The 15,390-nt window shown below is 42.3% G+C and overlaps 1 protein-coding gene across 2 annotated transcripts; it reads right to left on the reverse strand.

Moving 5' to 3' along the window:
- Positions 1-96: 96 nt before the first annotated feature.
- On the reverse strand, positions 97-14,733 carry ACAT2 (acetyl-CoA acetyltransferase 2). 2 transcript variants are annotated; one of them, XM_039529631.1, is made up of 9 exons: positions 14,578-14,733; positions 12,063-12,197; positions 9,448-9,629; positions 7,642-7,759; positions 6,472-6,615; positions 5,022-5,144; positions 3,978-4,132; positions 1,254-1,364; positions 97-344 (listed from the first exon to the last, which is right to left on the reverse strand). In XM_039529631.1, the coding sequence occupies exons 1-9, from the start codon at positions 14,633-14,635 to the stop codon at positions 177-179; spliced, it is 1,194 nt and encodes a 397-aa protein (XP_039385565.1). In that variant the 5' UTR covers positions 14,636-14,733; the 3' UTR covers positions 97-176. The 2 variants fall into 2 exon arrangements, with proteins under 2 accessions (XP_039385565.1, XP_039385566.1); XM_039529632.1 differs by lacking the exon at positions 14,578-14,733 and adding an exon at positions 13,849-13,975.
- Positions 14,734-15,390: the final 657 nt, after the last annotated feature.

The raw sequence follows: 15,390 nt of genomic DNA on the forward strand, positions 1-15,390 counted from the left end.
GTAAATTCTATTTATCGCATCCTCCCTGCTAAAGTTAATTACTTCAAATGACTAACTTCATAGTTTTTAGTAACTTTACAATTTAGACAAAGTGAATTTAGTTAATACCATAGTTTTATTAGTAAGCTGAAACCACTCTATAAATTGTTATACATTAGCAGTGAGAAAAAAACTGTTCATCTTTCAATGCACATAGCTATTCCCATCCCTCCTCCTATACAAAGAGCAGCAACACCACGTTTTCCAGCTGTTCGTTCCAGTGCATACAGAAGAGTAACAAGAATACGACAACCAGAGGCACCTAGAGGATGACCAAGGGCAACAGCCCCACCTTCAATGTTAACCTGAAAAATAAAATCAGCCTTATTTGTCATATGGATAATAAGAAAAAGACAAGGTAGGTGAGGGTACTCATTTAATGGTCTAACTTGAGTTGGTGAAAGGTAAACAAACTTGGGGCTAATAAGAGATTCCCTCGCCTACTTTGTGTCTCACATAACCTGGGACCAACATGGCTCCACCACTACTGCAAATAAGAAATAAACATCCTTCCAATAAATTGAGATAGTTTTAATGACCGGTAGTTCAGGCTTTGTTTCCTTGAGGTATTTTCTGGACATGTGGCACCACATGAAAGAAAACAGTGACTGTCAGGTGTTTAGACCACACTGACTAGTACAAAAATAGTGAGGACTTCACTTTTAGTTCTAACCAACACCCTCCTTATACTTAATGGTCTTACTTCCCCTCTGACAATGGTTTGCAGAATACCTTTAGTTCTCAAATGATGCCCTGAATTACATCAGTACATCTGCAAAAAGAACAGGAGTACTTGTGCTACCTCTGCAAAGGAAACAGGCCCTAAAAAACTTGAGTTTGAAGTGCAGGCACAGATGCAAACCAGAATTACCTAAAGATTCTCACAAGGCGTAGACTGTCAGTGTAACTGTTACAAGAACTATCCAAACTTTAAGATGATAGCATACATCCCCTGCTGTAGCAGTAAAGCTCATGTACAGTAAGATTAAAGGCCACTATGCTTTAGTACAGTGGTTCTCAAACTTGTACTAGTGACTCCTTTCACAGAGCAAGCCTCTTACTGCAACTCCCCCCTTACAAATTAAAAACGCTTTTCTGTATTGAATGCCATTATGAATGCTAGAGGCAAAATGGAGTTTGAGGGGGAGGCTGGCAGCTTGTGACCGCCCTTCTCCATATAATAAAAAGAATTGCTGGGTTTTCCCTTTACATACCTTCTCTGGATTCAATTTCAGTTCTTTAGCTATTACTACAGCTAGTGATGCAAAGGCTTCATTAATTTCAAACAAGTCAACTTGGTCCAGCGTCCAACCTGCTTTATCAACCTAGGAGATAATGTTAAATATAATTGAAACAAGGAGACTGGACTTTAATGGCTTTTGGAGGGCCATTGTCCCCTCACAACTTTGGTTTCTGACTAGAGAGATTATTGTGGCCTAACACTCTCTTCTGTAACTTTTGGCTCATTACCTACAACTTTAGTGATTAATCTAAAGGATGCAAGAGTTACAGAAGAGTTAGCCAATATCCACTAGCCTATACAGGATTACAAAATGTAACTCTTTGAGGCAGTTGTGTGAGAACGATTTCAGTAGCTCTACAGTAACCCCAGCTGTAAGCTGTTTGCCATAGTGATCACTGGGTTAGTTCAGGGAGCCACCTGTGACAAAGATCACTATGGCAAACAGCTTACAGCTGGGGTTACTAGCATACAGTCAGTACCAATGGAGCTTGGAAGAGGAAGCTCAAGAAGTACGTTTTCAAAGAGTGGAAGTGTAGAGTAAGAGAATGGTATAGCCCAGATCTATCTACTTTGGAAAATAACAGACTTCATCTTCTGCAACTCAATGTCTCCCAGACACCATTCTGATATGGATGGGCTAGTCCGCCTCCTGTTTATAGTCTCCAGAGACAGTTCAAAGCTGTAGCACAGCTCATGCTACCCATGCTCCCTTTTCTGGCCTGCTGTCAGATCTTCTGCCTTCAAGTGATGGATCACCTTGTGCCTGACTTACCTTTGCCAACTTATTACATCTGTTTTTACAGGCAGTAGCATGCAGCCTTTCTTCTCCCTCCTGGATCAGTGGGGTGATCTCAGCTATCTGGAGCCAGTATCACAGCACCTCCCTGCCCCTTCTGAGGCATGGCAAAGCTGTTGTGCAAACTCTGAGCTAAATCCAAGCAGTGTTCTATTTGGAAGGCAGCTTACAGGCTCTTTGGAAGATGAATTGGGCTCTGCCTGTTCTCATTCAAACTTTGCACTGCCAGGGCACAGGGCTTTGAGTCAGACAGACATGTTGGGTTCCCACCCTTGCTCCAGGAAGCCATGACAAACAGAAAAGCCTGATCTGGAGATGAAGAATGGGGAGAGACTCCAAGGATGAGTTCAGCCAGGCAGCTCAGCATGAGTCCTGGGTCATAACAGGACCAGAAAGAAAAACCCTTAAAGGGCACCAGGTCCTTGTCTCCCCCCAGCCCCAAAGTCTTAAAATGGGTCCAAAGTTCCTGAGGGAGAAAAGCAAGACCCGTGCTCAGCTCCTTTCCAGCGCAAGTCAGGGAATTCCAAAGATGAAACCCCCTCTCCCAGGCAAGGGGAGTGACATCCTGAGGGGGAGGCCATTAAGGGAGAGATATCCAGAGAGCATTGCATAAAGTAAGATGCAAAATGGCCACAGCTGAACAGCAACACCTACAAAGTGGGCCAAAAGCTTCAAAAAGGAAAAGAAAATGTTTAAAAAAAACCTGAGTTCTCTGATGCAAACACCTCCTAGATGGATCCCGCTATGCACTATTGAGGCAAACAAGGCATCAGGTGCTCCTGTTCCAGATGGCATCTAGGTGCACTCCAAAAGACCTATTGCAACTGCACAGAAAGGGCTGTGCTTCCACTACAGAAATCTGCAAGGCAGCAACATGTCCATCAATTAACACTTTTATCAGCTGTTATGAAATGGACTTTCTCTGGTAATGGCATTGCCATTTTGGGAAGTTAACTCTGAGGGGTCTTCATCATATCATTCTGTTTTTCTCATCCCTCTCTATTTCTGTTCACTACTCACTACTTCCCATATGTATCAGACCTGTGGAAGATGCTGAACTGCACAATGTTAAATTTCTCACCCTGATTATTTCCTTTCTGCTAGCAGTGTCTCCCACAATTCTACCCTCCCTGGGTGGCTTCCTAGGCAAGGGACAGTATTTAATTTTGATAACTATGCTTGTTGGCTGTAATGTACTGTATATTGGTTACTGGCTTTGTAGTCACTGTTACCAGTCATACTCAACAAGTTTCTACACAGCTTTGGAATGAATCGTCTGGCAACAGGCCAGAAAAGGGGGCATAGCTAGCACAGGCTGTGCTACAGCTTTGAACTGTCTTAAGATATTACTTCATCTACCTTGTCTCTCTAATATCCTGGGACCAACATGGCTATAAGCACACTGCATCCAGAAACAGCAGCCAGGAGGGGAATACCCCATATGTATCACGATTGTGGGAGATGCTACTATACTAGCAGAAAGGAAATCATCAGGAAAGAAATTTACCTTTCCTGATATTTCTAAGAGGTTAAAAAAAAAAGGCCATAAACCCAATTAAAGAGAACCTTTGTTGTTCACCTTTAGAAGAGTTACTGTTAAGATAAAGCTTTGTGTATGACAATTGGGAGGCATTCCATAAACTAGGCTTGTTTCTACTTTTGATCCATTTATAAACGTCCCTGAAAACAATACAGATACTAGCCCTAGCAAAAAAGAATCAACGCTTCACAAATTCTCCTGCCTTTAAATCTTGTTTGTCACTGTCTCCATTATAGAATTGTTTGGTGCTACATTTTTGGCATTTCTTTGAGAAAAACTAAGTCTGGACAGTCAAGGGGAGACATGTCTTAAACAAGTATTTCAAAGTGAACAGTAATGTTTCTTCTGATATTACTTACAGCTTTCTTTATTGCTGAGACGGGTCCTACTCCCATGATGGAAGGGTCTAAACCCACTTGAGCCCAAGACACAATTTGTGCCAAAGGTGCAAGACCTCTTCTAGCAGCTTCTGACTCCTTCATAAGAATGACAGCTGCAGCCCCATCATTCACACCTGCAGAACAATGAATTGCTTTCAGTTTATTATTTTCAAACACCTACAACTGTGATTGTGTTAGACTCTTCTCGGTAAGCAGATGATGGGTCTCTCTGCTAAAGAGTCAGTCTAAATTATAGGCTTGACAAGCAAGAGAGGACACAGGTTATATATATCGAGGCTGGTGTAAGTCAGTATAGCCCCATTGGTTTTGGTGGCGATATGACAGTTTACATTGGCCAGCCAAAGGTTACTCAGATTAGGGAGTTATGTGATGTTTACTTTCTGTAAGTGATGCTGTGGAAGCAAGGTTTTACTGAGAGTGGAAAGGAAAGGGTGATGGCTGTGCTGAATAGATTTTGGAAGCATATGGTAAGCATAGGAGGCAGCATGGAAGAAGGCATTGAGACCACCATGGAAAAGTTTAGTTCCATGATAATGGTGACTTCTTAGTGTTGGGTGTTTTATTTTCCTATTTATGGCTAGTGTGGAGGAATTCATTTTACAGTGGAACAAGCAGAAATACCAAGATAAGGAAATGAAAAGGGGAGGAATACAGGAATGATCTAAATACAGTTAGACTAAGAAATAGAAATATGAGGGACTAGGGAATGTGGACACTGCCAAAATATGTCAGTAATAAAAGCACTGACAACTTCATGTCATGACAGGCTGTTGCGGGTTGAATTCTGGCACTGCTGCAAAAATCTAGTCTCCACTGCACAACATCTCACTATAGCAGTATAGCAGGGAGAAAGCACACACGCATATGCAAGTTCTCACATGTGCACCTGAACTCAGGGCTGTATTTCCTTGTACAGTAGTACACACTGTATATGATGCAAACACAATCCTGCGCTGCTTGTAATTGCTGGCCTACTGCATTTTGTTTTACTCATCTACAAACCTGAGGCATTAGCTGCAGTTACTGTCCCAGTTCCATCGGTCAGAAAGCAAGGCTTTAACTTCGCTACTGTTTCCAAGGTGCTTCCATGGCGAGGATGCTCATCTGTTTTAACTTCTACAGGACCTACAAAATGGTCAGACATGAATTTGAGATCAATTCCATGCAATTTTACATTTGTAAAGGGGTTCTAAATGGACAAAAATAGCCTCTAGAACAAAGACTACAGAGAGTAACTTCTAAGGAGTGGCTAGTCAAGAATATTTTACACAACTGGGAGTGAAGAAGGAGGGAGGAAGGGATGTGTTTAATTTTTCCAGTTCATAACTGTCAGGGTTATAACAACAATATACAAGAACTTCAAGTTTATATTTTAGCCCCATAATCTCTTATTCCTTTAGAGGCTGATTTCTTTCCAGGTGCTGGTAGCAGTATGTATGGCTACTTTACACCTGGGCTTTCTGAAACAAGCCCCAACTGCAAAATTTGCCTGCCTGTTCAAAAGCAATTCTCCTATCTGCTATTTCCTAACCATCTTTCTGCTAGGCTGGCTCTTTTGGAATGGATACTTGTAGGGTTCTTAAAATTTGAGAGAGTCAAGCCACATTAATATTATCCAGAAACCTTTCATGGTTCAGCTTGGGCTTTTTCCTTCTCCCTTTACTGACTGTGCAGTTAGTAATCACATATCGTGCCATTAAGCTAACTCCAAACCTATTTCACAAAGTCCATTAAGTGCAAAGAAATGCTATGATATGCTCTGGGAGTTCAACAGACTAATGAATGGAAGGAGTGTGAGGTTAGCACAAAAGATGTGGCACTCTCCTCCCATCCCCACCCAAAAGTGGATCCCGGAATCAGTCAACTGTCAAAGGGCCTGCCTATACAAAGAAAGGCACCCCAAGACTTTAAAAAAAGAAAGAAAGAAACAAGATTAAGAATGTGACAGGCTTTGAGAAAATCCACAAACTACTGGGTGTAACAGAATGACCCTCTAGGTTTTTTCATTATGTCTTTCACCAGTGAGGGAGGTTTATGCACTGAACATCATGGTGAGTGTGAACATGTTTTAAACTTAGCATAATACTCAGGACCTGATTCTACAACTGGCTCCATGTGGGCAGGAACCCCATTGAAGTCAGGGGTCCACCCAGAAAGAAGGGGTTGTAGGATCAGTAACAATCATATTTCATATATTTGCTGAGTTACATTTGGAAATTCTGAACATACATCGGTGTTCTTCCACCTTCTCTCTCTCACTTCAAAGAAATCAACAATGGGGGAAGCCTGGCCCTTTCTTAAAGATTGAAAAGAGGAGCCCTCCTGTCTGTAAAATAGGTTTTCCACAAAGACACCATTCATTAACTTGAATGGACAGTCAGTGCCAGATATTCCAATGCCAGTTTTTATTTATTTAATTACACACACCCACACCCACACCCACCCACCCTACCTTTCCTAGAAGGCACAAGAACAGGAACAATCTCTTTATCAAAGTAGCCAGCTTTCTGTGCGCACTCTGCCTTGTTCTGTGACTGTACAGCAAGTTGGTCTTGTTCCCTTCTGCTAACTTGCCATTGCTTGGCCACATTTTCAGCTGAAATAAAACAAAATGCCAGTTTTAAGAAAAAAAATAGATCATTTACTCTTAGCAGCAAGTTTGCTAAATCTTAAGTTAAAATTCCAGCACGCCAATTAGACTGTGTTTGGGGGTAGCAGTCAGTAGTTAAGCTTACAGAACAGTGTTCATTCTGAACTCCTGTTTTCACTCCCTCGTGACTTTCTGCTACATTCTTTTGGGGCTGAATATTTCCATATTTGATCTCCATGCAGAGTCGCTTTAAAGAAAAAATTCTGAGCAAGCAAAATCATCAAGTGTTCATTATTGCTCTGAACAGTTATGTTCAAACATCTCTGCAGCAACTGTACCCTGGAAAGACTGTACCATAGATGATACACTATTTTCATAAAATCAGAGGTTGAATTACCTCTTCCAGTGCATAACTGTTTCCTACACATTCATACATGTTCTCCAGTATTCTGTCCTTGTACTTAGATGTTTGGGGAAAAGGAATTTAAAATTTGAATTCACAGAGATTAAATTTTAGATGATATCTGTTGCAAAGCATTATATCATTATCATCTGATATAGAGTATTATGGGACAACATGCTGAAGAGAGAAACAGGTACGGCAGACCAAAAAATGTTTTCCTCACAACTAACTGTGTTAGCTCAGATAGGAAGTATTCTTTCCAAGTCAATTTTGTAATATGGTAACTCGCAAAAGGGAAAATGAATGTGAACTTGTAGATACAGTCCATTTCTTAACTATTGCTTCATATCTATTGCCTTGAAGTATATTTAAAATCATACATTAAAGTTTCCAGAATTTGTTTATACTGCACTCCCACACCCTTGCTAATTTACAATTAACGTTTCAGAACTAGAGTAAATGGTGGATTCTCTGTAACTTGAAATTGTAGTAAGCCCATAACCTCTGGCTGAGTTATTGGAGTGGCTGCAGGAGGTTCTGTGGCCTGTAATGTGCAGAAGGGCAGATTAGAAAATCATGATGGTCCCTTCTGACCTTAAAGTCTTGGAGTCTAACTGCTAAATACTTACCTGTTATACCCATGTGATACTGGTAAAATGCATCTGTAAGACCATCACAGATCATACTGTCCTGCAATGAGGCCTCCCCCATTTTCACTCCAGCTCGCATATGTACTAAGTGAGGAGCCTGTAAATAAGATATTGTGAGACAAATTTAGAAGTCTAAATGGTATGGTTAATTCTTCCCAGCAAAGCCCCATCTCACATCCAATCCCTTCATAAAAAAGTCTGACCTTGATCTGATGGCCAAAAGGAATCCTCTCCAGTATAATGAATAAAAGACCCCCAGAATAACCAGCAGAGGAGGGGACACCCATTAGTTTTGGGGTTTTTCCAACCACTAAGTGAACTCTCTCATTCCAAGGTTTTCAATCTGAAAGTGAGTCAGCAGAAGGCACTTGGTGGCCCTTGGAGAACAGACAGTTCACATATGAGAAATGTAGGCTTCAGATTACTCCTGCACCTGGGCCTCCTGCAGAGCAAGAAGCAATACTGCCTTTGCCTGTTGCCAGGAGTAAACCATTCACTGTCATGGGGATGGAGGGACGTTAAAATAGGTTTGAACTATACATTAAAGTTCAATCAATCTTGTCTCCAACGTTTCCATTCCCTCTTTGTTTAAGCCAGACATTGCATTTATAATTATTGTCAACTAAGGAAGTTTAGAAACTTGAGACACTCTAAATTCACCCCCAGAGCATGGACATAGAGAAATAAGCAATTTTATCAGAATTTACAAAGTTATCTTAATGTTTTCTATAATCACTCCAAATGTATCCCCACCACCAAAAACTATTTGTCAGTATCTATCATCCTAAATAGCAACGCTCAAGAAAAAAGGTTGTCAAGTAGTCTAGCTTCAGTTCAGAAGGATTCATTCTGATCAAACGGTTCATATCAGCACTAGTTTAATTTCTACTCACTAAGGTTCCAGATGGTCCCATTTAAATCAGATTACTCAGGTGAGTAAGAGTTATAGGACTGGGCCCAAAGGGTCTGATCTAGAGCCCAACAAAGTCAGTGAAAAGATTCCCATTGATTACAATGGGCTTTGGATCGGGCCTTAAGTGAATCTCTCTTTGAATTTCCTCTTTCTAGATTTTAAGCAGGAACACTTAATAGATACATCAATAGTGTACACAATATTATTTTCACATCACGTGCAGCCTCATAACAGGGTCAGTTTATTAGATCTGTCATACTAAAATTCCTAAATCACATTTTGAATTTCAGTAAAGGGTTAATCCAAGTTATGGACCACTACAACTATATCCTGACTTTCATTTTATATCATTCATTATATATGAATGTTTACTAGATTACATCTAGAAATAGTCTCACTAGGGGGGAAAAAAATGGTTGCTCAAATGGATAGTTGGAGGATACTAATGAAAGAAGAAATTCTTGACAGTATTGAAATTTCAAAAGAAAGCATTTAAGGACAACTCTGCCTCACAATCACTAAAGAGGTATTGGCTAGGGGAAGAGGACAAATACAATAGATGTATTAAAAAAAGAGATGTCTACAAAAGTAGTGGTAACTTTTAACGAAGTTTAATCTGCAATGGAAAAACAAAAACCTAAATCAAAAAAAATAAATGGACAACAAATACATAGACTAATTCCATATTGTTACTCACTTGCAACTCCAGTTGAGCTCATTAAGAGTTCCAGTTGTCCAAAAAACAAAGGAAAAGTGCAAAACATTTCCTCTTTGAAGATTTTCCTACCAGATTATTCAAGTTTTAAAATCAAATAGTAAACCTGAAGTCATGAGTGACCCTTTGTTATTGCCAAAAGAGACTATTGCCTCACCTTGCTCATGCTTTCCATGCCTCCTGCCACCACAATGCTGGAATCTCCTGTCAATATGGACTGAGCCCCCAAGCATACTGCTTTCAGACCTGAGCCACATATCATCTGACAGCTCCAAGCTGGTACAGCATATGGGATTCCTGCACCAACACTGGCCTGCCGTACAGGATTCTGACCAGCACCTGCAAGAATTACAGATCTGAACAAATGCAAACGTAAGTAGGCCAACATATACATTCTGCTACTCTTGAGAAGTGACAGCGAGATTCCCCCCCACACACACACACATTTTGAGTTCATTCCCAGCGATGAATGGCGGTTAAGAGGCGTTATCTAACTGAGCTCCTATTGGACAAGAGGAAGAAAATTATAAGGTCTTTTTTACAAATGGGATAACTCATGGGAGTTCTCCTGCTTTCTGACACCAGAGGGTTTTGCTCACATGACTTTCATGGTTAGAAATGAAGAGCACTCTTCCAAGTGGGATTCTGTAGTTGCCTAACGTGATTTCTCAGGAAAGTTTTTTTGTTTTTGTTTTGTTTTTTTTAAAGACCCCTTACACACAGCTTAATTTGAGCAACAGCACATCCATCACAATGTGCAATAAGGATTTGTTGCAAGCTCTCCCCATGCACTGGTGTTGCGATTCCCTTTGAAGAACTCAAAGCAGAGCAGAGCAGACAGAAAACTCTATTCTACCAGGCGCTGCTGCGGTCTTTGTCAGAGAGGGCTTTATCTATACTACAGACACAAGAGTCAGGGGAACCAGTTGCAGTTTATGGCAAAGGTCCTGTCTGTTATATTTGGTCACTGGATTATATCTTTGGATATGAGTTTTATTTGCTATCTGTAGCAAAGACAGGTAAAAGATTTGCAAAAATAGATACTTCCACAATTTGCTGTAAATAATTCATATTTGCAGCCTGCTTTCCATTGGTTACAGATTTCAGGCAAATGTGTGACTTAACTATTATTTTTTTTATTAAACTAAACAGACATATGCCGTTTTATTTACTACTAGCTCAAACTTCTTGGATATTCTACACGACAGTTAAGAATGGCCAAATATTACCATATACCCCTTAGGAAATGGATAAAAGCTCAAGCATATAGCAAGAGTCATAAAAGCTTTCATTCTTTGCTCTGTAACCTCTGATGGTGAGAATGGAAGTACTGCATATTAAAGAAAGCATTCTTCAACTCCATGTCTCCAGGCCAAAGCAGTGCCTGCTCCTTTGTATAAAAGTCACTAATAAAAGAAGAGTGTGCACACCATTCAGTGAATTACATAATATAGGAGACAAAGAATTGAGCTCTATTTTAAATTAAAGAAAACAGATAAAGGCATGTGTATTAGAATTTACAGTTCAAATAACCCAAAGCCATGTAAGAAGCCATTAAAGTGGTCTCCTTTAACAGCTGCATTTCCATCAAATCAAAATAATCTGAAGCTTCTCTTTATGGGATTTTAACCCAAGGATTATTTCTAAAGCATCACAGGTGTATATAGTGCATTACAGAAAGATGCAATGCAGCTCTTTGCCTTGAGGAGTTTCCAGTTAAAGTCAGACTCAACATAGCAAGCAATGATTAACAAGGACATGAGAGGAGGCTGGTTACAATAGTGAAAGGTGACAGTCTGTGGTTAGTGTTACATACCCACTTAGATAATTCCTCTTTAAAAGGATTAAAAAGAAAAATAAGTTAGATATCTACGGCTCTATGCACAGTGTCCAGAAAGAAGGTTAGGGGTAAAGTCAGGATCTGCTTTCTTCAGTCTTTAAATTCCAACAATATTAATCAATACTATTCTTAAAATGAAAATTTTAAAATTCACATATTTCAATGGAACAGTAAAATAGAGACTTGATTGTATAGCAGAGAACAAATCCCATCAAATATAATTACAATATTCCACTAGATCAGGAGTGGGCAAACTTTTTGGCCCGAGGGCCACATCTGGCATCCAGGGCCATGAATGTAGGGCTGGGGCAGGGTGTGGGAGGGTGTGCAGTGTGCAGGAAGGGGCTCAGGGCAAGGGGTTGGGGCAGAGGAGGGATGTGGGTGTACAAGGGGGCTTAGGGCAGAGGGTTGGGATGCAGGGTGCAGCAGGGGGCTCAGGGCAGGGAGTTTGGATATGGGGTGCAGGAGGGATTCAATCTCCAGCCCGGCGCCGCTTACCTGGAGCAGCTCCACACGCACCGGGGCCAGCCTCGGGGGGGAGAGGGCAGGGCAGAGGGCTCCACGCGCTGCCCTTGTCTGTGGGTACCTCCCCTGAAGCTCCTATTGGCCGCGGTTCCCCATTCCCGGCCAATGGGCGCTTTGGGGGGAGGTACCCACAAGCAAGGGCTGAGTGTGGAGCTCTCTGCCCCCCCTCCCCTAGGGACCGCAGGGATGTGGTGCCAGCTGCTTCCCAGAGTGGCGCAGGGCCCATGGCACCACAGAGGTGGCAATCCTATGGGCCGGATCCAAAGCCCTGAGGGGCTGATCCAGCCCGTGGGCAGTAGTTTGGCCACCCCTGCACTAGATAGTCTCTCATCATAAAACTAACGGAAAAAATCTTTTAGTTCCAATGCCTTTTTGTACAAGTGTTGAAGAATTCATTAAAAAAATACCTGCTGTCAAGACTTGTCCAAATATCACCTCAGACACTTCTTCCGGATTGACATTTGCCCTCTTCAGTACTTCTTTAATGACAACAGAGCCCAGTTCATGGGCATGCATTGTGGACAAGGCACCATTAAAGGAGCCTACATAAAAAACAAACAATTAGATTTTTATGTCAGTGTCATACTACTATTTTTTTTTTTTGAACGCCAGGACTCCAAAAAAAGAGATTCTGAGAAAATATTGCCCAAGATTTCACTTGACGACTTGAGAGAGAGAGAATTAGTTTTTGCCTTTAGGATTCCTTTTGCTCCTTCTCAAGTCAGAGTCAATGCAGGAGGAAAAGAACACAGGAAATAAAATATCTAGTTTACATTGATCAGAGCAGCACAAGAACAGAAGGAACTCAAGGGTGATATTCAACAACTAGAGCCATTACCTGATCTAGTCTAATCTACATTTCAAAGACACAGTACATCAGCAGAATATTTGAATTATTTACCTGCTAAAGGGTCTTTCTAAACCCATGTTTCATTCTGCCTAGTGTTCTTTAGAAGTATAGTGCTGTGGTGTGTCATAAAGTCTATCATGCCTTTCTTTTGGTTAATTCTTTGAGGGAAGCTGAAGTTGTGGGGGAAAAGTAAGGTTTCAGGAGTGTCATTTCAACTGAATACTATGTTTAGGGGGAAAAAGGAAGGAATGCAATTTCCAGACTGAAAAAAAGTCTTCTAGGATCACCATTTGATCTAGCCAAAAACTGTGTGGGGAGCTTAAAATGTAACTATCTGACCTAAATATCAGCAAACCATAAAATACTTTTCCAGGATATCATTCCTTACTGTGTCCTTAGAATCCCCCCTACATATACCCCAACTAGTTCTATTTAGGAATCACTATCTACTTTGTTTATATTATTTTCTCACTCTCTCAAAAAAGGAGATGGAAAAAAATCATTAGACTATCTGAGAAGTTTACATTCTATTTGGAAAAAATCTTTAATTAATCCATCCAGGACAGGAAGGAGAGGTGGCTGGTATACACCGTTTTTATGTATTTTAATATTATTCTGTCCAATATAGATTTGTTTTTTGAATTAATTAGTCACACTTGAGTATTACCTCTCCCATCAGTACCTTGGAGGGGAAAGAATATTCCCTCAAAAAACTACTTATGAACAATATAATGGTACAGGAGTCAGAGAGAACATAGGATAAAATCATCAAAAATATTTATGAAGTAGTGTTCAAAGAAATTCTAGACAGACTGGACACGCTTTATCTCAGTTTACCAATTCCTTAAACAAATGGCTATGGGTAACCTAACAGTCTAAGATTAGCCTAGAACAAGCATAATAAAACACTTCAAGAAAACAGGACTTTACAAAGAGGATAACGGTCAAGTCACCTTTATCAAATCATCTGGTCAGGGGCCAGATGCGCCACTGCCACTTATTCCTTCACAGAAGGAATTTCATTGAAATGAGAAAGCCCTTGTCCTTCTCTTTAAGTGTTTTTGTTTATACCTCTCCAATACTGGCTGGTATGTTATGTGCATGCTACGCACATCCTTGAATCTTTGCATCATGTTTACCTTACAGACCTTCCCCCACAGAAAGTGCTGGCCTCAGGCCAAACGAAGAGGGATTGTTTGTATTATTCTCTTTAATACAACCCACACACTAAACAAAACAAACCTATAAAAGCAGCAAAGAATCCTGTGGCACCTTATAGACTAACAGACTTTTGCAGCTTGAGCTTTCGTGGGTGAATACCCACTTCTCCGGATGCAACGAACCTAGTAACACATCAGCTCCTCCTCTTTGGACTCCCCGATGCTGCTGAATGAGACACGTTACAGCGTCTCGGGCAGCCGGTTATGGTTCTACCCTGCGTAACCCAATCGGAGCAAGAGCAACCACGGAGGACGCCGGCGAAGCCATCAGCAAACCTCCTTACAGCGTGGCTCTATCGCTTGTGTCCAATCAGTGCAAGGCAAGCGCAGGGCCTGGGAGGAGTCTCCCTTCGCCCACATTGCTGGCCCTACGCTGCGGCAAGGATGGGAGCGAGCAGCTCAGCAGCATCTGCCTTCTCCCCGAGCCGCATTCACAGAAATAAGACTAGCAAAGGACAGTGCACGTCTATAGCACCCTCCGTCTCCAAGGCTCCCCAAAGCACCCCGTAACCTACGGGCAGCACCCCTCGCGTGCCCCAGAAACACACCCACCCGGCTGGTGGGAGGGGGCAACAAAGCAGCACAGCGCCTTAAGCGACCCTCTCCCGCCGCTTCCAGCAGCGTCCGCGGGGCTGCACGGCAGCCTCTGAGCGGAGCGCACACACATGCACTCGCCCAAACCGTGCAGAAAAAGGAGGCCCCCGCGATCACACACGCGTGCAAGAGCACACAGGGACCCCCTGCCCTCTGCAGCCGCTGGATCAACGCCCCAGCTCCCCCGCCACCGCCGCCTGTAGCTTCTGCAAGGGGCAGCGGGAAGGGATGGCTCTGCCGCACGATGGAGCCGCTTACCGACAGGGGTTCTTGCAGCAGAAACAAGCACCACCGCTTCCGAGCCTCCCGCGTTCATGGTGGCGACAGCCGGACTCCCAACCCTGCTCCTCTCCCGCCGCCTCGCTGCTTGCCCGCCCGACTAACTCTGAGCCTGCTCTTCCAGTCCCACCTTTGGCAGGGAGGCGCTAGACTAGGGAAACAGGCGCATCACATGACAGACACGGGGGAGGAGTGTAGCCGTAGGACAGGCCACGTGACCTTCTCTCCTGTTTTTCCAAAAGGGAGATGGTTTGTCCTAGGGCAGGCGGTGCTAGGGTGACCAGACAACAAATGTGAAAAATCGGGACAAGGGGTGGGGGGGGGGGGGGTGTAACAGGAGCCTATATAAGAAAAAGAGCCAAAAATCGAGACTGTCCCTATAAAATCGGGACATCTGGTCACCTGAGGGGGTGCCCAGTTCATGGTCTCCTAGGACTGGGCCAGGCTGCATGACAGATAAAACTGACTTAGGGCTAAGGAGGCTGCTGATTGCTGACACCATCCTTAAAAGCTGTAGCGTGGGCTGGACCTATTTGGATTGCAGACAGCACTTCAGCCTTGCTACCCGAGACATAATCCTGCTCCATCTATGCTACAGTTATACACAGTTAAATATAATCCTGGCTTGGTTATATTTAAGTGTGACATAGGCCTGAACATGCCATATTGGCAACTCCAGTATTAATAATCATGAGTCAGGCCCTCAAAGGCGATGGGGTTGGGTTAAAAATCATGAGATTTAAAACAAAAATACTAAATGGTGGTTTCTTTTAATTTGCCTACTATTTTTTT

The sequence above is a fragment of the Mauremys reevesii genome, linkage group 3 (genome assembly GCF_016161935.1).
Source record: "Mauremys reevesii isolate NIE-2019 linkage group 3, ASM1616193v1, whole genome shotgun sequence".
Taxonomy (NCBI): Eukaryota; Metazoa; Chordata; order Testudines; family Geoemydidae; genus Mauremys; species Mauremys reevesii.

Bases quoted from the DNA above. Each gene is read 5' to 3' on its own strand.
- ACAT2 (XM_039529631.1), bottom strand. From the start codon at position 14,635: ATGAACGCGGGAGGCTCGGAAGCGGTGGTGCTTGTTTCTGCTGCAAGA. The intron at 9,630-12,062 runs GTATTTTTTTAA...TAATTCTTGCAG, and splicing joins TGGACAAGTCTTGACAGCAG to GTGCTGGTCAGAATCCTGTA. The intron at 6,616-7,641 runs GTAAGTATTTAG...GTTTTATTTCAG, and splicing joins GTATCACATGGGTATAACAG to CTGAAAATGTGGCCAAGCAA.